Source organism: Mesoplodon bidens, assembly GCF_964165515.1.
Source record: "Mesoplodon bidens genome assembly, chromosome: 6".
NCBI lineage: Eukaryota > Metazoa > Chordata > Mammalia > Artiodactyla > Ziphiidae > Mesoplodon > Mesoplodon bidens.
The window spans coordinates 96,711,978-96,736,308 of NC_138162.1; the positions used below are offsets into that span (position 1 = coordinate 96,711,978).

Consider the following 24,331-nt stretch of genomic DNA (forward strand, 5'->3'; position numbering starts at 1 on the left):
ACTTTGGAGTCTTGAGTGTAGCTGGGAGCTGTTAGGAAGACAGAAGGCAATGGCTCTATAGAGTAAGCAACAGCACTGCTACATTGTCTCCAATCCTTTCTGCTGCGAATAATTCTCAAAATGCTTCCAGCTTCTTATCTCCATGTCTCGTAACACTTCCTGCCTTGTTTTATCAGTTAGGATTGCAAACCCAGTTCATGGTGGCTTTGTTTACTCACACACAGTGAACGGGAGGAAGGTGAGTACTGGCATCATTGCAGCTGTTCACTGATGTTGGGCTCCATATCTGTGATCCTCATGGTTGCAAAGTAGCTGCTGCAACTCCAAGTTTTACATCTTCATACAAGGCAGGAAGATGAAGGGAAGTGTGCTGAAATCCACATCAATCTCTTTCATCAGCGAAGCAAGAAATTTCCCCCCAAATCCTCTCAGCAGACGTCAATACAAGTCTCATTGGCCAAAAGCCTCTGACATGACCACTGTCCAATGTCAGACCTTTTGATGAAACAGAGTTGATATTTCCGGCCACTGTCCTGAAGACAGCCAGAGAAGGAATGGCTGGTGGGCCAGCCAGGGCATCCACACCTCTCCTTCTGTAGCTTCCGTCTCCTTTGGACTGACAGCTCTCTGCGAGCAGGGATTTGCCTTGTCTGTGTTCGTGAATTAGAGTCAATTACACAGGAGTGATGTGGTAAGTAAACAGGGTGGTATGTGCTGAGCACCAGTCCTAATGAGCCTGCAGAGTGGCTGTCACTGTCATGAATAATGAGCATCTTAAGCCCCCACATGACCCATCATGTGGCTCAAACATGTTCAGTGCTCAATCTGTGTTTGTCTAATGGAGGCTGAGAGCCCATGAGGTGGGTTTCCACTCCTTTCTCCCTGCGCTCCAAGGTCTCATAAGCACATCTAGGGGTGTAAGGAAACTGTACGTTTCACCGGGAACCTTCACATCTGCAGGAGGACCTCATTTGTGAGGTAACAGCCCATCAGAAGCAAAGGAAGAGTACGGGTGCATTACCAGCTCATGGCTTGAACTGAACTGAAGGCTCGGGCAGGTTATTCTACTTCTCCAGGCTTCAGATTCCCTGATGCAGGTGAAAGCTAATGACTTGAGCCTCTTCCAGTTGTGGAGGTTAAATGACAGATAATGTGACAACTGCCTGGCCCAGCCTGGTGCCCCAGTCAATGCTTCTTTTTAAGACTAGTCATCTTCTGAAGAACCCACGGGCCAGGTAAGACCTGTACAATTGTCCCCTTTGTGAGAGGGGGTGGAGGTTAGGAAAGCCAGAGACTACATGCGCAGAGTTACATAGCTGGTAGGGATGAGAGATGCCCCAGTTCAACCTACTGTGGAAGAAGGAATCGGAGAGAGGACAGCAATCACTGGCCTATGGTCACCCAGCTCGTAGACTGTGGGCTGGAGGCAGGCCTCCCGCTCCTCACTCAATCCCACCAACTCCTGAGGTTGAGTACGCATTTGAGGTGGACTGGATTCCAGTTATATTTATCCTCTAAATTAGACAGGGTCAGCCAACCCTTTCCGTAAGGAAAGAAAGTAATTGTTTTAGACGTTGTAGGCCTAATGTGGCCTCTATTATATAGTCTTGCTTTTTTTTTTTTTTTTTGATTTGTTTGTTCTTTGTTTTTTACAACACCTTAAAATGTGAAAAAACATTTGTGGCTTGTAAGTTGTACAAAAAAAAGCCGTGGGCTGGATTTGGCTGGCAGGCATGGTTTGCCACCTCCACACAAACACGTCCTGGTGCCCCAGGTGTCTGTGGGGCTTCCCTTGCTTCTTCCATCCTCTGAGGAAAGCCTGACGGTGTCTACTGTGACTTGTCTCACATGGCTGTATTCCACACCTGTTCTAGAAGCCTGGTGGGGGCGGGCGGCCTGGGAGAGGCAGGCGGCTGCACACGCCATGGAGGCGCTGGGCGCGGTGCCGTCCTGTCCCGTGTGCATGGAGCCGTTTACACCCCCGGTGCTGCTCCTCACCTGCTCCTGCAACTTCTGCAAACAGTGCCTGGAGCTGACCTTGATGTGCCAGAACTGCACCCACGGCAACGGACAGTTCTGCTGCCCAGTGTGTAGGAAAGTAAGAGAGGTTTGGGGCCCTTCTGCTACTGAGATAGCAGATTTCTTTCTGGTCATCACTTCTTGGATCTATTCCATAACAGAACTTGGGATATTTGGCCTGCAAAATGAAGACTGGCTGGCCAGAACTCACATCTCTGGTGGGTTATCAGGGTGGGTGGGGAGCAGGCTTAGAAGACATGGTGGGACCCAGGGCAGGAGCTACAGGAAGACGTGCGCTGTGGTTTAATGTTAGAGAGAAGGTTCTAACAGAACCACCAAGAGATAAAATATGCCAGTTTTCACTTATTCGGTATGTGCTGGGGTAGGGGGACATTTATCAGCACCTGCCAGGGGCCTTGTCACTGTGCCAGGACCCCAGGGATGCAGAGATGAGTGAGGAGCATCCTTGCAGGAGCCAGTGGCCCTGTGTACAGTGAGAGGTCCCACAGTGGAGACACAAAAGGCTGCAGAGGAGGTGACAGCTGGGGAGAGTCTACAGAGCAGGGCAGACGAAGAGAGGATGGCAGATGCCAAGGGCCAAGAAAGGGGCCTGCAGCCGAGATGTTTAGAGCTGCTTGGTAGATAAGAAGGCTTCAGTGTGGGATTGTGGGAGACATCAGGGCATTTAGGGCATCCACCAGGAGGGCAGGTTAGGACATATTGAAGTAGGTCTTACAAGTCATGCAGAAGGCTTTGCATTCTGTCCTGTAAGCAATGGGGGCCAGGAGAAATGTCTAACCTGGAAAGGGTCATACAGCATTGGCGTTGAAAGTGCACCACTGTCTACATTACGTACTCTCATGGAAACTTTTTGTACAATGACTTGTGTAGAGTCTCTCTCCCCACCTGGGACATAAGAACTGTGACTGGTGTTTCTCCAGGTCCTTTGGGTATTTGTGGAAGGAAGGAAGGAAGGGAGGAAGGAAGGAAGAAAATATAAAACAAAGAGATTTCAGGAAGAGGGAACTTATGTAGGAATCTCTGTCAGTAGGAACAGAGGGTGGGCCGATTGGAGAGACAGGTGCTGGCTCTCCAATGGTAACCAACTGAATATGGAGGCGGGGGTGCCAATGAGGAGGCTCTCTCTGTGTGTGTGTGTGTGTGTGTGTGTAGGGTTGGGGGACAGCAGTTCAAAAGCAGCAGGTGCTTAGATTTATTTATGTTTTTCATTTTTCAACCTGAAATTTTCACTTATTTGTACATTTATTTAAAAATCATATCAAAATAACATACAGACAAGGTTAAGAGGGCAAACCCTAGAAAAGAGTTAATAATGAAAAGCCACACTCTCTGCCCACTCCAGTCCCACTCCCCAGAAGCAGCCTCTTCTAACTTTTTCTAGATAGTTCTTCCCATGGTTACCTTCATACCTCAAAATACTCTGCTAATTCAGCTTGTTTCTTTACCATCAGTTGTGGCCACTACTGGCATTCATTTCCTCTGATGGCTGAGTATTCAGACCATAGCTTCTTCCCCACCCCCAGGGGGCTTCATCACTACCTTTAGTGTCTAGAGTGTGATTTTTAAGTAACACACTTAAACCTCTGCTTCTTGTCCCAGTGACTAGAGACAGCAGAACCCTCTGACCACCCACTCTGTGGGTGAGGATGCTTTCCAGCTTCCCCCCCTCCAGGTGCAGACACGAGACCCTCAAACTCTGAGAGAATTGCAAAGAGCACAGGAAGTGTGCTGGCGGCTTTTGTTGAGCTTGGATTTTGTAGAAAAGACAACTGGGTCCAAGAAGGATTTAAATTGCCTGGTTGGAAATCAGCGAACGGAGCTAACATATTGGTTGTTTGGCATCTATTCCCCTCTCTAGCATATAAACCCCTGAGGGTCGGGTCAGGTGTGTCTGTCCTGTTCATTATTACATTCGCAGCATGGTAGGTGCTTAATAAAAGTTTATTAAACAAATGGAATTTAAGGTTGTTGCCAGATGGGTGGACTGCTATGTTAACTCAGGGTGGCATATGGCCTTGTCTTTTTTCCTTGTGTTTTTAAATGTAGGTTTTATAATTATTCAGGTATGATGAGACCAACAGATCAGGGGACAACTGCCATTGAAAAATAGTTTGTAATTCATAGATCCCAAGAGGGGTCATGCCACATCACAGGTGGCCACATGTGGAAATCAGGGTGGGTCAGGAAACAGGGAGATGGGGGAAATGTGTACAACAAAGACCTTTGTTGTGGTTTCTGCAGGAAGGAACGGGTGAAGTAGAGTGAGAAGGCTTAGGATTGGCCAGTTTGAATAATTTCAGTGGCCTCTGGGACAGGTAGGGCTGCCCCTAGATGTCTAGTACCCAGCCCTGGATGATTAGGGCAGGGGGGTAGGGGAATAGCAAATATAAAGGAGGTGGTTGGGTGTGGACCCCATATGTATTGGTTTGCATGGGAAAGGCATGCTCCCAGGTGAATCCTTTACTGTCTCTAAGAATTGGCTAGCCAATGGGAGGGGCCATCCCAGGCTCCAGGTACCAGAACATCAGAACACGGTAAATAAAATACATGTTTAATACACTTTGGTCTTCAATGCCTAATTTAGGCATCTTCTTGAGACTCCAGTCCTGCTCTCCTCCATGACCCCAGGGAGACTTAGTCCTGCCTTCTTTGCGCTCCCCTGCACATCCAACAACACAGTCCTCTGTGAGGGTCTGTTTTCCCACTGGGCTGGGCTTCTCCAGGAGACAGAGTAGGTACTAACCAAGACTCACGGGGTGAAAGAAGGCAGGTTCCTGTTTCATCTGATGGAGTTTGTGGCGACTGTCTCTGCCGATGGTGCACATACTAGCCCAGGTAAGGAGGCTGTGGAGCAGGAAGAGTTATTCTGCAGGGGCGAGGAATCTTCACAGTCATTTCCTTCTGAAAGACCGGTCAGCGCTTGCTCAGGCCAGTGGCCTGTTCTCTCTTGCCACTCGCTGCTGTTTATGTGCAGGAAGGGAGGTGTCTCATCCTTCCCCATGATGATGTCACAGCTGATGATGGGAATTTGCCACAAGCTCATGCCAGCTCTGTGTTTTAGGTCATTTATCTGAGGGGGAGGGGAACAAATGGATTGCAGAGGAACATCCTGGCTGAAAACGTACTGGAGGAGTTTAAGGAAGAACTTGAGATGCTTCACACCAAGGAACACAATCAGCTTGCTCAGACATGTGAAAAGCATGGAGAAAGTGTGAATCTGGTATTCAGTTACACCTTTAGGGGGCTTCACTGGTGGCGCAGTGGTTGAGAATCTGCCTGCCAATGAAGGGGACATGGGTTCGAGCCCTGGTCTGGGAAGATCCCACATGCCACGGGGCAACTGGGCCCGTGAGCCACAACTACTGAGCCTGAGCGTCTGGAGCCTGTGCTCCGCAACAAGAGAGGCCACGACAGTGAGAGGCCCGTGCACCGTGATGAAGAGTGGCCCCCGCTCGCCGGCACTAGAGAAAGTCCTCGCACAGAAACGAAGACCCAATACAACCAAAAATAAATAAATTAAAATAAATAAATTTTAAAAAATTACACTTTTAGTTTTATTTTATTCATGCCTAGCTACCCAATCTTCTAGATTACTCGGCAACCTTATGGTTGAAATTGGATATTTGCTCAGGAGTATAGTAGAGGATTACTTTCCAAATAAATGCACATACCAACGCTGACTTCATACTTCATTCTTAATGCTGGAGTCCAGGTTTGGGGGGGGGGTTGTTGTTCAGCCGTGCAACCCATGACAAGATTTAAGGGACCACAGATAGGCTCAAATAGTTACAATGAAGTTGCATTATATTCAGATTTATGAGAATTTAGCTACCTTTGATTACCCCAGAGAGAGAGGGTGGGGTAAGATGGGACCAATGATTCTACCATTCCTCCTGTTGGTTACACATGTCTATTTGGAGAGCTGAGTATGATTCCGATGTTTAATCTTCAGCATGAGTTTTTCATACGATACGTCATATGAACTCTTTATTGTACTCTGTATTATGCTGTACACATTGTACATTTATACACACGTCTACAGTGTGATTTATACAAAACCATGTGTACTGTACTCTAATTCCATATTCCCTAGCTAAGCGATTTTCACGGGTAATTTGACACATGTAATCTTCCCCTTTGGTACTGACTTTAGGATGATCCCCATGTCAGATATAACTCAGATATGAATCAGATATAACACTTCAGTTTTCATTCTTCACTGTCGACAAAGCCCTTTCACAACCTCGAGCCCATTTGATTCTCCCAACAAACCTGGAGGGGTAGGATGAGGCCGAGTTTCCATGTTTCACAGACTGTGTAGCACCAACCACCAGGTTTAGGTTGCTTTGGTAATGGTCAGGGATGAACTAAATCGGTGATTTCCTTGGAGAAGGTCAAAAGTATCCCCGAGTCTTCATAAACTGGCTCTAGCTTGAAGCTCTGCAGCCAAATCCTAAAGCATAGATGTGGCTCCAAAAGAGGGCTTCGTAGCTCCAGGGGCCCCCAGCACTTAGGTGCAGAATATCAAGGATCTGTCCTCACAGGGTAGGGTTTCTCGGCAAGTCTTCACCCTCAGCCAATCTACTGGGCTGCTCCGAGCTCCACCAGACTCTTCTCTGTTCCTTCTAGCCGCCCCTCCTCCTGCAAGGACATAAGAGGCATACTTGGAGCAGGCTAGCTCAAGCCACTAAGAGGACCCAAGAGAATAGGATGTGATTTGGTATTCCTGTTGGACTCTGGCTTTAAAAATCTGTTCCACTTATCACAAAGTCTCAATGGTTCTGTCTCATCCTCAGCAGTTACCTCCTCTTCCAAAATTCCAAGAAAGAGTTTTCATTCCAAGGCGCCCTTTAGCTGAGTGAAGAGGCAAAGGGGCCAGCAGGGCAGTGAGGGCCCTCCTCAATCCCTTTCATCTAAAATAGGCCCGGTTTGGGGAATTCACTGGCGGTCCAGTGGTTAGGACTCCACGCTTCGACTGCAGGGGGCACGGGTTCTATCCCTGGTCAAGGAACTAAGATCCCACATGCTGGGCAGCATGTTACATGCATCATGATATTTAATCCTCACAAGGCAGTGGCTTGGCCAGGTGGAAAAGGCTTTGCTCTTGGAGTCAGAAAGCCCTCATCTTTTTTTTGTGGGGGGTGTGCCACGCGGCTTGCAGGATCTTAGTTCCCTGAGCAGGGATCAAGGCCGGGCTCCAGCAGTGAAAGTGCTGAGTCCTAACCACTAGACTGCCAGGGAATTCCCAGAAAGCCCTCATCTTCTAATCCCAGTGCTCTCCTTTCCTAGTAGTGTGTCCTTGGGCAAGTCACCTAACAACTTGGAGCCTTCTCAGCTTTCTCGGGTATAAAATGTACACAATACTATCCAAGTCAAAAGATCATTGTGAGGAGTCCGTGTAATACCAGATGCGGTATATGCTTACTAAGTTACAATTCAAGCATCCTAGTACTGCCCTCATCTCTCTCCTCCAGGTGCCAGGGCCTCCTGTGTAACTGACTCTTGATACCTGCTTAAGAATACATTCAGAATGTCACCAGCCTGAGGTATGGCAGGTCCTGAGTGTGTCGGGCTGGAACAAGAAGGGAAATAAGTACCATCTTATGACAGACGTTTCTTCTGTCAATCAGATGTGCCTAAGTGATGAAGAACCAATATGTGGAATATGCAAGCTCTTTGGGGACCACGAGTCTCACCCAGTAGCCAAGATTTCTGATGCCTATGCAGAGAGGAAAGTGAGCTTTGCTACGGATATTCAGCTGGTACTGCAGAATTCTGAGAGCGCAGCACAGGCAGTGCAGGTATGGCTCATATGGCTCGTGTTCTTTCTCCAAGTAAACAGCAAGGCAATGTTTGGTTTCAGTTCAAACAGTTGCTGTTCTCTTGAGGGCACTAGACGGACAAAGGGAGTGTTTAAATATGAAGGGGAAATTCTCTAGAGACTGACTTTCCTTAAATGTGTCCTGAAACGTGTGTCAAGTTTTGAAATGTGCACCTTGAGAAATGGTTGAATTCTGATTGCTTTAAGGGCCTCCAAGATGATAATGTAATGGTTATTTCACTCTCTTTTAAGATGACTAAGTAAGATGTATCCTAGCTTCTATGGCTTGTTTTCCTTATTTCATGACTTTTTCCCCACAAAATATAGGTTTTAGAAATTAATCTCTGGATACATTTTTCAAGAGAACAAAAATTTTTAAATCATAAACACACACACACACACGCGCACACACACACACACACAAGACTAGATAGTCTTTCAGAAACAAATTCTAGTTCTAGTGGTAAGATTTCAGCCTTTATAGAGAAGGAGCATCTGCAGAATGGCCAGGGCAGAGACCTTTAGGGACTGATCTCTGGGCCACACTAGCCACCTAACAGTTGGTATCACAGGTTATGTTCTCTGCAAGCAGAAGCTGAGACACAGTTTGGGGTAAAAGATATCCAAGATTGACATCTGTAAGAGGAAGGAGGAAGAAATAGATGAAACAGAAGGGAAGGCAGACTATACACCACAGGACTGACAAGCAGCTCCTGATCCAGTGAGGAATCTGGAGCCAGATTTGCCCATCAGTGTACCCCACATTGACATGGCCAGGCTATTATAGGTCCTCTTGCTCAGCCACCAAAGGTGGGCTGCTGTGGGAAGGGCACAGCAACCCCGAAGGATCTGACAGCTGGTGGCTGGTCATACCTTGGCAGGCAGCAAGTCCTCTCTGGAAAGGGGGATCTGGGCAGAATATCTGTGTCTACCACAACTGACTTTTGTAGATCTTCTTCTAAATACCAAACATTTGCTAAAATTTCATTTATTATTTCCTTATTTGTCCAAGGTAGAGTAACAAAGTCTGAATTTACCCTCCCTTCTGGAAAAATAAGACAAAAATATATGAAACAACAGTTTTTAAGACACTGGACCTCAGGCAATAAAAGATACTAATCTCTGAGAGATAAGATATAAACAAGGTTAGCTCTACAATTGCCCCAGCTTATTGCCTTGAGAGAGTTTCAAGTCTGAGGGACAGAAAGAGGGAACTGAAGCAAAGCCTGGCAGATTTCTTGAGTTCGGGAGATGGAGCTGAGACTCTGGGGAGGTCAAGGCATTTCAAGTGCACATGACAGAGTCTACAGAAGACAGGACTGCACAGAGAGAGAGAATCCAGAGATCTGGGTTAAGAGTCCCCTGTGAGTATTCAACAGACTTGAATAGGTCAGCAGTTGTCTGTGAGGACATTACCTCAGGCCAGGGAAGGAGCCATAGGAAAGGACTGAGGGAACAGTGCCTGGAGCTTAACCAGGATCAGAACAATGCCTGTTCCCACGAATGAGACTGGAAAATCTCATAAATCATGAGGCACTGGGATGAGAACTCAAGAAGTCTTAGTCCCAGACTGGGCACTGCTCCAGACTCACCAAACAAATAATGAAAGCAAGCACTAAAAGATCATTCTTTTCAAGTAACTTAACAGTACTTCAAAACAAATATTAAGATTCATAGGAATAAAAAAATCCAACATCAAACAAGGTAAAATTCACAATTCTGGCATCCAAAGATCACCAGGCAGGAAAAGACGCAGGAAAATAGGACCCATAATGAAAACAATAATAAATCAATCAAAATCAAACCAAAACTGAGACAGATGTTAGAGTTAGCAGACAAATATATATTAAAAATTAGCACAATTGTATTCCATATTTCAAAAAGTTAGAGACATGGAAGATATAAAAAAAGATTCAAATTGAATTTCTAGAGATGAAAACTGCAATGTCATAAAAAATATACTGGAGGGATTAATAGCAGGTTAGACACTGAGAAGAAAAGCTTTGTGAACTTGAAGACGTAGCAATAGAAACTACTCAAGGGTTTCCCTGGTGGTGCAGTGGTTGAGAATCCGCCTGCCAATGCAGGGGACACAGGTTCGAGCCCTGGTCAGGGAAGATCCCACATGCTGCAGAGCAACTAAGCCCATGCACCACAACTACTGAGCCTGTGCTCTAGAGCCTATGAGGCACAACTACTCAGCCCACGCACCACAACTACCGAAGCCCACTTGCCTAGAGCCTGTGCTCTGCAACAAGAGAAGCCACCACAGTGAGAAGCCTGTGCACCACAACGAAGAGTAGCCCCTGTTCGCCACAACTAGAGAAAGCCCATGTGCAGCAATGAAGACCCAGTGCAGCCTAAAAGAAATAAATTTATTTAAAAAAAAGGAAAGGTAACTACTCAAAATGAAACACAGATAGGAATGATAATTTTTAAAAAACAGAATTAGTTAACTGTGGGGAATTCCCTGGCAGTCCAGTGGTTAGAACTCAGTGTTTTCACTGCCAAGGCCAGGTTCAGTCCTTGGTCAGGGAACTAAGATCATGCAAGCCACGTGGCATGGCCAAAAAAAAAAAAAAAAAAAAAGAATTAGTTAGCTATGGAACAACTTCAAGTGTCCCAATACATGGGTAATTGGAGTCCCTGAAGGAAATGACAGAGCGAGGAAGGGGCAGGAAAAGTATTTTAAAAAATAATGGCCGGGCTTCCCTGGTGGCGCAGTGGTTGAGAGTCCGCCCGCCGATGCAGGGGACACGGGTTCGTGCCCTGGTCTGGGAGGATCCCACATGCCGCGGAGCGGCTGGGCCCGTGAGCCATGGCCGCTGAGCCTGCGCGTCCGGAGCCTGTGCTCCGCAACGGGAGAGACCACAACAGTGAGAGGCCCGCACACCGGAAAAAAATAAAAATAAAAATAATGGCCAAAAATTATCCTAACTTGATGAATATTATAAACCCACATCCAAGAAATTTGACAAACACCAAGCACAATAAATACGACTAAAACTATACCAAAGCACATCATAGTCAAATTGCTGAAACCAGTGATAAAGAGTGTATATTAAGCAGCCAGAGCAGAAAAAAAGGCATGTTACACACAGAAGAACAAGAATAAAGATGACATCCGATTTCTTGCTGGAAACAATACATGCAGGGAGACAGTGGAGAAAAATCTTTAAAATATGAATTTAGGGGCTTCCCTGGTGGCGCAGTGGTGGAGAATCTGCCTGCCAATGCAGGGGACACGGGTTTGAGCCCTGGTCTGGGAAGATCCCACATGCCGTGGAGCAACTGGGCCCATGAACCACAACTACTGAGCCTGCGCATCTGGAGCCTGTGCTCCGCAACAAGAGAGGCTGCGATAGTGAGAGGCCCATGCACCGCGATGAAGAGTGGTCCCCACTTGCCGCAACTAGAGAAAGCCCTCGCACAGAAATGAAGACCCAGCACAGCCAAAAATAAATAAATAAATAAATAAATAAATAAATTTATTTATTTAAAAAATATGAATTTAAAAGCAGTCAACCTAGAATTCTGTATCTAGTGAAAATATCTTCAAAAATGAAGGCAAAATAAAAACTGTTTCAGTTTTTCAGCTGAAAGAATTCATAACCAGCAGACCCGCACTACAAGAAATGTTAAAGGAAGTCCTTCAGGCAGAAGGAAAATCTGGATCTACACAAAAGAATAAAGAGCACCAGAAATGGTAATGAAAAATGTAACTATGTAAGATTGTTTTCATATTATTTAAATCTTTCAAAAGATAACTCACTGCTTTTAAAATAATAATATATTGTGAGGTTTACAACATATAAAAGTAAAAATAGGGCTTCCCTGGTGGCACAGTGGTTGAAAGTCTGCCTGCTAATGCAGGGGACACGGGTTCGAGCCCTGGTCTGGGAGGATCCCACCTGCCGCGGAGCAACTAGGCCCGTGAGCCACAACTACTGAGCCTGCGCGTCTGGAGCCTGTGCTCCTGCAACAAGAGAGGCCGCAATAGTGAGAGGCCTGCACACCACGATGAAGAGTGGCCCCCACTTGCCACAACTAGAGAAAGCCCTTGCACAGAAACGAAGACCCAACACAGCAAAAATAAATAAATTAATTAATAAAACTCCTACCAACAACATCTTAAAAAAAAAAAAGTAAAATACATGACTAATACCATGAAGCCTATGAGAGGCAAAATGGAAGTACACTATTATAAGGTTTTTTTAAAATTTATTTTATTTATTTATTTACTTTTGGCTGTGTTGGGTCTTTGTTGTTGCGTGCCGGCTTTCTCTAGTTGCAGCGAGTGGGGGCCACACTTCATTGTGGTGCATGGGCTTCTCATTGCAGTGGCTTCTCGTGTTGCAGAGCACGGGCTGTAGGCACGCAGGCTTCAGTAGTTGTGGCTTGTGGGCTCTAGAGCACAGGCTCAGTAGTTGTGGCGCATGGGATTAGTCGCTCTGCAGCATGTGGGATCTATCTGGAGCAGGGCTCGAACCCGTGTCCCCTGCACTGGCAGGCGGATTCTTAACCACTGTGCCACCAGGGAAGCCCCTATTATAAGGGTTTTATACTATATGTGAAGTGGCATAACATTACTTGAAGTTAGACTGTGATAAGTTAAAGATGTGTGCTATAAGCCCTCAAACAACCACTAAAATAATAGCTACAGTTAATAAGCTAGCAACAGAGATAAAATGTGATTATAAAATATACACAATCTTAAAGAAGGCAGAAAAAGAGGAGGAAGGGAACAAAAAGAAGATTGGGCAAATATAAATAAATAGCAAGATGATAAAACTCAAATCTAGCCATATCAATAATCACATTAAATGAAAATGGTCTAAGCACTCCAATTAAGAAGGCTTTTGTCAGAATGAAACAAAATCAAGACCCAACTCTATGCTGCCTATGATAAATGCACTTTAAGTATAAAGACACAAATAGGTTAAAAGTAAAAGAATGGAAAGAGACATGTCATGCTAGCATGAATCAAACGAAGCTAGAGTGTCTCTGTTAACATCAGGCAAAGAAGACTTCACTCCAATAGTATTACCAAGGGGAAAGAAGTTCATTTCATTTTGATAAAGGGATCAGTTAATCAAGAGAATAATAACAGTCTGAAATGTTTATGCATCTAATAAGGAGGCTTCAAAACATATAAAGCAAAAACTGATAGAGCTACCAGGAGAAATAGACAAATCTGTAATTTTCAATACCATTCTCTCAATAATTGATAGAACAACAGGCAGGAATTCAGCAATAAATAGTAGTCTTGAACATTATTAATCAGACCTGGCTGACATTTATGGAACATTCTACCCAATGACAGCAGAACACATTCTCAAGTGCACACAGCTCACCAAGCTGGACCATAAAACAAGTCTCATGAAATTTAAAAGGATTCAGGGACTTCCCTGGCTGTCCAGTGGTTAGGACTCTGTGCTTCCATTGCAGAGGGCATGGGTTCAAGCCCTGATTGAGAAACTAAGATCCCTCAAACCATGCAGCATGCCCAGAAAAATAAATAAGTTTTAAAAAAAATGGATTCAAATCATACAAAGTATGGGCTCTGACCACAGTGGAATTAAATTAGAAATCAATAACATAGAGATTTTTGGAAACTCTCCAATTATTTGGAAACTAAAAAGCATATTCTAAATAACTCATAGATCAAAGAAGAAACAAAAAGGGAAATTAGAAGGTATTTTGCACTGGATGAAAATGAAAACAAAACATATCAGAATTATGGGGTGCCACTAAAGCAGCACTCAGTGGGAAATTTTAATTAGAAAAGAATAAAGATTTGAAATTAATGACCTCACCTTCCACCTTAAAAAAGTGCAAAAAATAAGAGCAAAGTAACCCAAGTAAGCAGAATAAAGGAAATAATAAAGACAAAAGGAAAATAATGAGATAGAAAACAAAAAACAATACAGAAAAATCAATAAAACTAAAAACTAGTTCTTTGAGAAGATCATTTGAATTAAACTTCTAGCCAGACTTCTCAAGGAAAGAGAGAGAGAGAGAGGGAGAGAGAGGGATAGAGGGAAAAAGGGAGAAAGGGAAGTGGGGAGAGGAGAGAGAGAGAGAGAACACAATTTACCAAAACCAGGAATGAGAGAGGTAACATCACTACAAATGCTATAGATATTTAAAAGATAATATAATAAAGAGTCAGACTCCATGTTTGATGTTTGACTGCTCACAGCTTTTAAGTCTCCATTTTCCTTCCTTGCCTTCTGTTCCACATCCAGAAAAGCTGATAAGCAAGCCTAGGTGCTCCCTTCTTTGGCACCTGAGGGAATTTAAACCACGTAAGCCCAGCCTGGCTGTGGGAACCTTCAGCACCTCATAACCACCATAAAAACTCCAAGCCAATCTAATCTGCATTCCTTGTTCTCTCAAGCTATTTTCAGACCTGGTTGGAAGCTGCCCTGCTCTCCTCCAGAAAGCCTCATTATGTGAGTAATAGCCCCTTTTCATCACCTCTTGGTTTGTGTGGTGTCATCATCAGTCTTTCTGTTTCTGAGGAGTGGCTCCAACAGATAATAAGGGACTATTGTGAAAAAGTGTATGCCATTAAATTTGACAACTTAGATTAAATTGTGAAAGACACAAACTATCAAAGTTCTCCCAGAAGAAATAAGTTACAAGAATAGCTATTTTCTATTAAAGTTAAATTTCTAGTTAAAAACTTTCCTACAGTAAAAACTCTAAGCCTGAATAGGTCCATTGATGAATTTTACCAAACATTTAAGGAAGCAATACCAAATATACACAAACTTCCAGAAAACTGAAGAAATGGGACTTTGTCCCAACTCATTCTATAGGACCAGGATTACCCTGAAACCAAAACCAGGCAAAGAAAATTACAATATCCCTTATGAACATTGATACAAGAATCTTTTTAAAATTTTGCAAATCAAATTCAAAAATATATGAAAAGACTAATACATCATAACAAAAGGGGCTTCTTCCCAGAATACACAGTTGGTTTAACATTCAAAAAACAGTCAATATAATTTACTATAATAACAGAAGAAAAATGAAAAATCATACGATCTCAATAGACAGAGAAAAAAATTCTGAAAAAAATTTAACATCAATTTTATAAAGCTCACCAATCTAGTAATATCTCAGATTATCTGGTTCTCAGACACTTACTGGGTGTCCAAAAACTTAATTCAATTCTGACACTATCTCTAGTTAGTGCAGACCCTGCAGGTTAAGGGCTGTCCCACTTCAGACACCAGTCAGAAGTCCGAAGTTGCCACGTGTACTTCTGACTCACTGGTTATAAACTGGGGGGCTCCTAAAACCCCCTCCTCAGGTTTGATAATTCACTAGAATGACCCAAAGACCTCAGGAAAACACTTTACTATGTCCACCTCTTTATTATAAGGATACAACTCAGGAATAGCCAAATGGGAAAGATGCACAGGACAAGGTAAGGGCTGGGGGGTGGTTAGAGGGGTAGCTTCCATGACATCTCTGGGTGCCCCATCTTCCCAGCATATCAATGTGTTTACCAATCTGGAAGTTCCCTGAACCTTTTTTTAAAGGTTTTTTGTTTGTTTGTTTGGTTGGTTAGTTGGTTGGTTTTTTTTAAAATTGAGGTTCCATTATTTAGGACATGATTGATCAAATCATTGGCCATTAGCGATTGAACTCAATCTCCAGTCCCTCTCCTCTCCCCAGAGGTTGAAGATGGGGCTGAAATTTCCAAACCTCTAATCAAGGTTTAGTCTCTCTGGCAACTAGGCCCCATCCTGAAACTATCTAGGGACCCACCAAGAGTCACCTAACTAGCATAATCTCAGATATGTTTGAAAGGGGTTTATTGTGAATTATAAGAGCTGCTCCTATCACTCAGGAAATTCCAAGAGTTTTAGGAGCTCTGTACCAGGAACCAGGGACAAAGACCATATATTTCCCATTATACCACAGACTAGAACATAATAAAAGGCATCTATGAAAACCTACAACCAACATCATGCTTAATCCTGAAACACTGAATGTTTTCCCTCCAAGATCAGGAACACCGAGAAATGTTGTTCTCATCACTGCTATTTAGCAGAGCAGATCATGGAGGTTCTAACCAGTACAATTAGGCAAGAGAAACTAATATAAAAGCATCCAGATAGGAAAGGAAGAACAAAACTGTGTTTATTCATAGATAACATCACTGCCTCTATAAAAATTCTGATGAGCTTTACAAGCTATCAGAACTAATAAATGAGTTTAGCAATGTTGCAAGATATGAGATCAATATACAAAAATCAATTGTTTTTCCTAAATATTAGCAACAAACCACTGACAATTTTTAAAATTTAAATATCACTTACAATTGCATCAGAGATATAAAATGCTTTGTGAATATCTAAATCTTACCAGAGATGTGCGATATCTGTACCTGGACAACTATTAAATATTGCTTAGAGAAATTAAGAGGACCTAAATAAATGGAGAAATATATACTATTCATGCATGGGAAGACTTGTCATGGTTGAGATGTCAGTTCTCCCCAAGTATTTCTATAGATTTATTGCAATCACAATTAACATCCCAGCAGGCTTTTTTTTTTTTTTTTAATTGACTAGGTGATCCTAAAGCTCACGTGGAAAGGGAAGGGTTAGGGTTAGGGTTTAAAAACAAAGTGAACACTACCTGAATTCAAGAATTGTTCTAACTCTTTATTAATCAAAGGAGCATGGTATTGGCATAAAGATAGACAAATGAAACAGTGGAACAGAAATAAACCCATACACATAGATACCTGACTTTTGACAAAGCTGCAAAGGCAATGCAGTGGAGAAAGAATAGCCTCTTCAACAAATGGTGCTGGAACAATTGAAAATCCATATGCGGCAACAACAACAACAAAAGGCAAAAAGGAAGGAAGGAAAAGAAAAAGAAAGTAAACTGCATCCATCCCTCACAACATGTGCAAAAATTAACCCTACATAGATAGTAGACCTATATATAATACCTAAAACTATACAGTCTGTAGAAGAAAACATAGGAGAAAAAGAATCTTTGTAAATACATATCTGATAAAAGATAAAGAATAAAGAATTCTCAAAACTCAACAGTAAGAAAACAACTCAATAAAAATAGGCAAAGTATTTGCACAGACTCTTCACAGATGAGCTATACAGATGGCAAACAGCACATGAAAAGATTCTGAGCACCACTAGTCATTAGGGAAATACAAATGAAAACCACAATGAGATACCACTACACACCTATTAGAAATGTTAGACCATATCAAGTGTAGGTGAGGATGTGGAGGAACTGGAACTCTCATACACTGCTGCTGAGAATGTAAATGGTACAAACAGTTTGGAGAACTGTTTAGTAATTTTTTAAAAGGTTAAATAAATGATCCATTCACTCCACCTAGGTTTCAAATCCCAAGAGAAAAGAAAATATATATGCATACAAAAACTTGTACACAAATGTTCATAGCAGCTACAGTTGTAATAGACAACAACTGGAAACAGCCCAAATGTCCAGATGAAAGGATGAACACATTGATACATACAGTAATCCATGAAAGAATCTGAAAATTGCTGTGTTAAAGAAGCTAAACCCTCTCCCCCCAAAAGAGTATGATTCCATTTATATAAGATTCTAGAAAAATGCAAACTAATATACATTTACAGAAAGAAGGTCAGTGATTGCTTGGGTAGGGGAGGTCAAGGATGGTCGTGAGGGAGGAAATTACAAAGGGACCCAAGGAAACTTTTGGGGGGGATGGATAAGTTCACTATCTTGAAAGTTATCAAATTGTATACTTTTCCCATGTCAATTATGTTTAATAAAGCTGTTTTAAGAACTTAAAGGATATTTTGAAAAGTTGGGTTTATTGAAAGTTAGTAAGCATCTGGCAGTATCAGTAAAGAAAGCATACACTTTTCTCATTCTTTCATTCTTTCGGGTGCCATTTGGATGCTAGACACCAGGTGTCAAACGGTGAGCAGGACAGAGGCTCTGTGCAATGAACGTATGCCCCTGCTGCTCACAAATGCTTTGGTTTGACCAGTAGATTTGTCAATCATTAGTATCCAGGTTCTGTCAAAGGAAAAGGATTGAGTTACGCTGAAGTTCAATGGTGGTGAAGAACGAACACAAATAGTTTTGTGAGATACCCCCATGGTAGATGCTGAGTGGGAAGGCTCTGCTACAGGACACCCTCCTGTTCTCATTCCTATGTTCACTTGAGAAAGCCACCTCACCGTGGATTGGAGAATCCAAGTGTATTTTAAATGATATTCAGAGTTAAGCAAACTTGTTCTTTTGTGAACTTTGTGGGACTCGCTGTCCCTTTACAAAAAATAATTTTACTGCATCACCTATTCCTTTATATAAAGACAAAAATTCAAATGACTCATTCAACCTACTGAATAAGGTGTTGAAATCTGTTATTGATTTATTTGTTTAGTATTTGTGGCTCTGCTCTCTAAATAAAGCCTAAAATACTTAACAGAAAATACACTATTTTCCATTTATCTATCAGAAAATAGATCATTTCACGAGTGTAAAACAATCCACAGTTTGTAGCATTTTAATATTCCCTGTATATTATGGAAGTATAAAGTTTCTTGGAAGCTAAAGAACAACCAAACTAATGTTCAAAACTCAAAGGAAATACAAAGAAATATTTAAAATTTTAAAAGACCCAAGTGGGTGAAGGATACAAATGAGATCATTGGCCTGCTCTTTATTCATTTCTTTCTCTCTTGTCTGAGCCAACATCTCAGAAAACATTTGTTTCCATGGCCAGTAACACTTTCTTGATTGGAGTAAATTGAAATGGTCACTTGACCTCTGGGACCCCAGCCTTTCCTGGCTGTCCCAAGTTCTGCCACTAACTCCTGCTCAATGTTTTTCCACCTCTCTCAGAGTTTTTTCTCCAGCCCAGATGTCTGTCCTGAGCTCCAGGCCCACACTTACAATCCATTCCACCTCCCCAATTTGCCTACCTCTCCCATCTCTCCTGCCCATTCTCATCACCATTGGCCTGGACTCTCTAGTGGTTCTCACATGGGCTCCTCGTGCCCACTCTGTCCCCACTAGTAGCCAGAATCATCCTCCAACATTTTAGATCATGCATTCTTTTGTTCAAAATCCCCAGCTGGTGAGGGGTGCATTATACTGTGAATAAATCCATTGCCTGGCCCCACCTGCCTCTCCTCCCTCCTTGATCCCACACTGAGCCAGGCTCCTGACTGCTCCTCAGACATCCTTGTTTCCATCTCAAGCTTTGTCCTCATGGCCCTTCTGGCTGGAAAAATCTCTCCCTCCGACGTGACCAATGCTTGACCATCATCCAGAGTTCGGACATCTCCAAGATGTCTTCCCAACCACCCAAAATCGAGAGCCACCTCCTCCCTCAGCCCTCTGCCCTACCCCTGATCCTGCTCTATCTTCCTTATCTTTCCTCAGAGCACTTGTCAGTACCATGAGATTCCATTGTATATTTATTATGTCTGTTTTTGTTGCCCTTGAGACTAGTCTAATGGGTCAAACAACACACCTAAACATCTGCTAGGCAGGCAACTCATGATGATGAAGGATGGCGAGCAAATCTATTTACCAGCTAAATTGGCAATTTAAAAACATGATTTTGGGAACGGTGATTCAGGATGAATCTTCAGCTGGCGGAGAGTCACATTATCTCAAAGTTCGCTTGTAATGTTAGAATGCTTTTGTATTGTGCTATTGCGAACCATGGTGACATATATGAGACCTGTAGAAGCATGTAGAATGGAAGAACCTCTCCTTTCTATGGAAGATCAATTTGTTAAGTGCCTACTGCGTGCTGGTCCGGGGCTAGGCACTATACATCCATCATCTCATTTAGTTCTCTTCAGCACCCATGGTAACCTTTTCACAAGATATCGGATCTAAGGTACAGAACTATTCAGCTGTAAGAGCCAAAATTACACCTAGGGTTGGCCTGATCTCACCATCTGAGTGCTTTCCCCAACACTTTGTTCCTCCCCTGAGGGAAGACCTGATCACAAAGGTGATGCAGAGCTGAGGTTGACAGGATAAGGACAGGCCTGCCGGACAGGGAAAGGGCACTGTAGGTCATGGCGAGTCCAGAGTGAGAGATCTTGACTTTTTCTAACAATATCACAATGGGTGGGTTTGTGATTTCATTCCCCTAAAAATTATTCAGGTAACTCCTTCCATTTGGGTATTCTTTTAGTAAGGGTCTACATTTGATTGTAATAGAAACTCACAAGCAATGGCTCTTTAAAAAATGAGGGGTTCTGTTTTATTTTTACTTAATGAAATGCCCACAGGTAGGGAGTCGAGGCCACAAGCTTGGTGACCCCATGATGCTCCGCCCTCTTCTCTCAGCCCTGCAGTGTGTGCTGTTGTTAGCTCAAGGTCATGAGGAGTCTGCTTCATGAAGGCATTGACCCCGGGTCCCATCAGGAGAAAGGGGAAGGGTCAAGCCTTGTCTAAGAGGCATCTCCCCACTTTCAGGCAGCTTTCCCAGAAGCTGCACCCAACAACTCAGACGTCTGCTTCTGTTGCACACCTGGTCACCCCTAACTGCAAGGGAAGCAGGAAATGAGTAAGTATTTTTAGCTGCCCACACATTGCTGGCTAGAAGAATCAGCGTTCTTTGGTAGGAAAGAGTTGAAAAGTTGGTACTGGGCAGGCAGCCAGAAGTGTCCGCCACCCCTAAGGAGTTCCTGGTTCAGGGAGGAGAGGAGGCGACGCCATGAACCAGGTGCCCAGGCCTGGACTCTGGGGGTCTTTCCTAAGAAATGTTCACGCTGCCTCCACAGGACACGAAGAAGCTCATCTGGGAGCTCTCCACCAGTGCCGCGGACACGCTGGCCATGATCGCCACCATTGGAGACAGCTTGCTCAGGGGCATCAAATGCCGGATTGCCCCTTTGAAAAGGCAGCTGGAGAGCGAGCACTCCTCCAAGTTGGAGAAGTTACAGCTGGTTGCCCGGGAACTTGAAGCCCCCCAACAGCTTTACCAGCAGATGAAGACGCTCCTGCAGCATCATGCTAATGCAGTACAATTTCTCCACGAGCATAAAAGGCTCAAGAGGGAGATGGTGAGACTCATGGAGGGCAGCATGTCCCCCCCAGATCCCCATCAAGGACACTTTTTCCATCAGGCACTAGTTTCAAGAACTCATTAGAGGAATAGACATCACTGCCTTTGTCCCCCCTGAGACTGACCAAGTGCTGGCCAGCGCAGCTGGGCTCCGAGAGGCCTGGCAGGCAGGCTGTGCCACGCAGGGCCGTCTGTCCCAAGTGCTTGAGGATATTTTGTGCAAGGCAGCGTCGGGCTCAGTGCCAAAACCAAATGAAGAGGCAAAGCTTCCTGGGAACCCATCTCATTCTTCCTCTCCTTCTTCCACTAGCATGTCCTTGGCACAGGGAAGTGAGGTTGGGTCTAGGGAATCAACTGTATAACGTAGTATTTTGGTCTCAAAATGTCAGCAACTTTTATCCTTTTGGCTGTAACGCGAAGGTTGCTAGCTTTTGCTTCTTGAAAAAACAAAAAGATTCTACATGGTGGTTTCTCTTAATTTGGGGTCTTGTGTTGCTAATTGATCATCCAAAGCTTTTTCTTTTCTTTATTCTTTTAATGGAAACCTGCTTTAAAAGCTAGTTGCTTGAAGCTCATGTAGGAGGCTTTGAATCCTGGGGGCTGCTGGCTTGGCTGTCAGGGTGGGTGGTGCAGGAGGGGAGCTCTTGGCACAACTGAACAGACAGCTTTGTGCTCTGATGACTTACGGTGCACTTTTAGCTCAGTTGAGCCTCAGATAGTAGAAAGCGCAATAGCAATGATTCCCCAGAAATGAAACCTATGGCTAGCTCTGGACTGTGGCTTTTGTTCCTTTCCCATCACAATAACTACAATGTGTTGAGTGCTTAGGATACAAACACTACTAGGCATTGTTATGTTAATGAGTTAATTCCATTCTCAGGATAACTGAAAGAGATGAGAGTTATCACCTCCATTTTACAGGAGGAACCTCAGGGTCAGAGAATTTAAGAGCGCAAGATGACACGGTCATTGAGAGGGTGGATCGTAATGCAAATCAAACTCCTCCTGGTGGAGGCCTAGCTTCTTCCAACCTACCCCAGAGTCTCTGAAGGCAGTACTGATCTAGATATATCTCGTTAAAGAACACTGCTACCATTCTTCAGGAAGGAGCTCACTCAATTCTAGCCGACCAGTTTTTGGTAAACGTCCACCATAAAACCCACTGTTTATGGAATCCTTAGTAGCACCTGTTATGCACAAACTTTGCGTTTAATGCTTCACATAAATGACATTGTTGGAACCCACTCCACCTTAGGAGGTAAGCTGTAGAGTCCCCGTTATACAGATGAAGAAACTGAGAAGGGTATCAGCGATTTGTCCAAAATCGCAGCGGGCAGAAATGTATCATTCTCAAGCCCATTCTCCTTCCTTCTACTTCACTGTTAGTCATGACTGTGCACTGGGGAAAGGGTGGAGTAGCCTCAGGGATGATAGGACCTAGACTCAGCTGCTGTCAGGATCCTACCGCCCCCGGCACCACCACCACCACCACCCCCCGCCCCCGGCCCCGCTTTGTCTCTGCTTCTCAATGCTTGCTTTGCTTCTTTCCTGTAGAATGACCCCCTTCTCCCCTGTCATCACAGCTTGGGGGCTGGACTAGGGTTCTCTTCTCCCAGGGCCAGTTTAAGACATCCCCAAGGAAAGGACTCTGCATGGCCTAGACCAAAATCCCATGGTCCAAGTGGGGCAGGAACAGTGCCCCAGAGCAGAGGCAGTGAGCACACAAACACAGATGACCATGGGAGCCAGGCTTGTAATAAAATTGAAGAGGGCGAGAGGTGGGGGGAAGGTGGGGGCTGTGACAAATAGCAGAGCCCATGCTGGGCATAAAGAAAACATTGTCCTGTTGGAATGTAAGCTGAGTGTTCCAGTTTTTTTAAGAAAAGCAAGAAATCCAGACGTTTTAACGTTAAATGCCTTGATTCTTTTGAATGCTCTCAGCTAATTAAAAATAGATTTAAAACATTGCATGGGCATCACAAAGCACTTCTGTGAACCAGATGTGACCCCCAGGCCATCACCAGTTTGCAAGCTCTGGCCGAGGTGGACAATGTAATAACAGGGGTGCTGGGGTGTTTGCCAAACCTGGGGCCTCCCTCCTTCTGCTGTGACTCCTTAGGCAGCAGCACTTCCTGGCACTTACACAGGAAAGCAGGAGGCCCCTGGATTCACGGGCAGTCAGAATGGGTGAGATCTGGGGAGGCACTGGCCAGACATCAACCTCCAAGATCAACGCGCTCCTCGTGCTCCGAGGTAAAACGTGGGTGCACTGAGGCAGGACCCCAGGATTAAGGGGAAGATTAAAGATAAGGGTGTCTGCTGTGTAAAGCAGGGAGACCAAAAGGCAAATTGATTATCTGGACCCAGCATGCTGAGTGAGGGGCCAGAGGGAGCAGCTGCACAAAGAGCCCCAGTCTCACCTGGGGGGGGGGGCAGTGATGGAGGGCGGGGTCAGAGGGAGTTGCAGGAGTGTATTTGCTTTGCTTGGGTAGTTTTTGTTGCAGGTAAACAAAGGTGGACAGAGGGTTCTGTCCTGGGGCCTCAAGGACACTGGGCCTCTGGTCCTTTGGGGCTTGGCTACTTCGGGAACCCCAGCCAAGGAAGTCTGTGGGCCTTCTCAGGTCTCTAACCTCCTCCTCTTCCTGGCCCAGCCGGCTGTGCTCCCTCTGCTTTTCACGCTGTCTGCTGGTCGAGGCCCTCACTACCTGGACTCCTGCTGCAGGAGTTCTTATTCTCTGAGCTCAGCCTCCACTGTGAACTGCCCTATTCTCTTTGCTTTCAATTCTACACTTCAAGAGATATTAGAGCACCTACAATGTGCATAGGGCCCTGTTCTAGAGATGGGGACACAGCTGTGACTATCAGACAGGTTCTTGCTCTCTTGGAGGGAGAACAAGAAAACAAGCAAGGTGGGTTCAGAGAGTGCTAAAATGCTGAAGGTGTTACAAACATAGAGTGGTGAAATAGTGATGGTGGGGAGTTAGACTGGGTGGTCTGTCTGAGCAGGCCAGGTGTAAGTGCTATCTGAATGACCAGAACTGGCCAAGCGAAGATGGGGATGAGCATTCCAGGTGGCCTGAACAGCGGTGGGCACTGAACTCCCACAAGCATGGGGAGTGGAAAGGGAGGTTGAGGCCAGGCTGGGGGTGGGGTGAAGTATGGGGACAAGCTCGAACTTGAACCTAAGGATTAGTGTGGGCTGGTCTGCAATGCCAGCAAGGTCGTCCTCTTGGTCCTGAGTGAGGATTCAAATGCAGCTCTTGCCACCTTTTCAAATAATGATTGTAAAGACAGCGGGTTCTGTTTATTACTCAGCAGTTCCAAACCACACCCTACTATGATTTAATTGAACACGTTGTCTCTGTCCAAGGGTGTCCCCCGGG

General features: G+C 44.4%; 1 protein-coding gene across 1 annotated transcript; it reads left to right on the forward strand.

The window, feature by feature from the left end:
* Nucleotides 1-1,924: 1,924 nt before the first annotated feature.
* Nucleotides 1,925-23,773, forward strand: LOC308619314 (uncharacterized protein; the record flags this gene model as incomplete). The annotated part of the gene is made up of 7 exons (XM_081237932.1): nt 1,925-2,098; nt 5,102-5,260; nt 7,671-7,841; nt 20,665-20,946; nt 21,068-21,283; nt 22,962-23,201; nt 23,453-23,773. The coding sequence occupies 7 exons, from the start codon at nt 1,925-1,927 to the stop codon at nt 23,771-23,773; spliced, it is 1,563 nt and encodes a 520-aa protein (XP_081094058.1).
* Nucleotides 23,774-24,331: the final 558 nt, after the last annotated feature.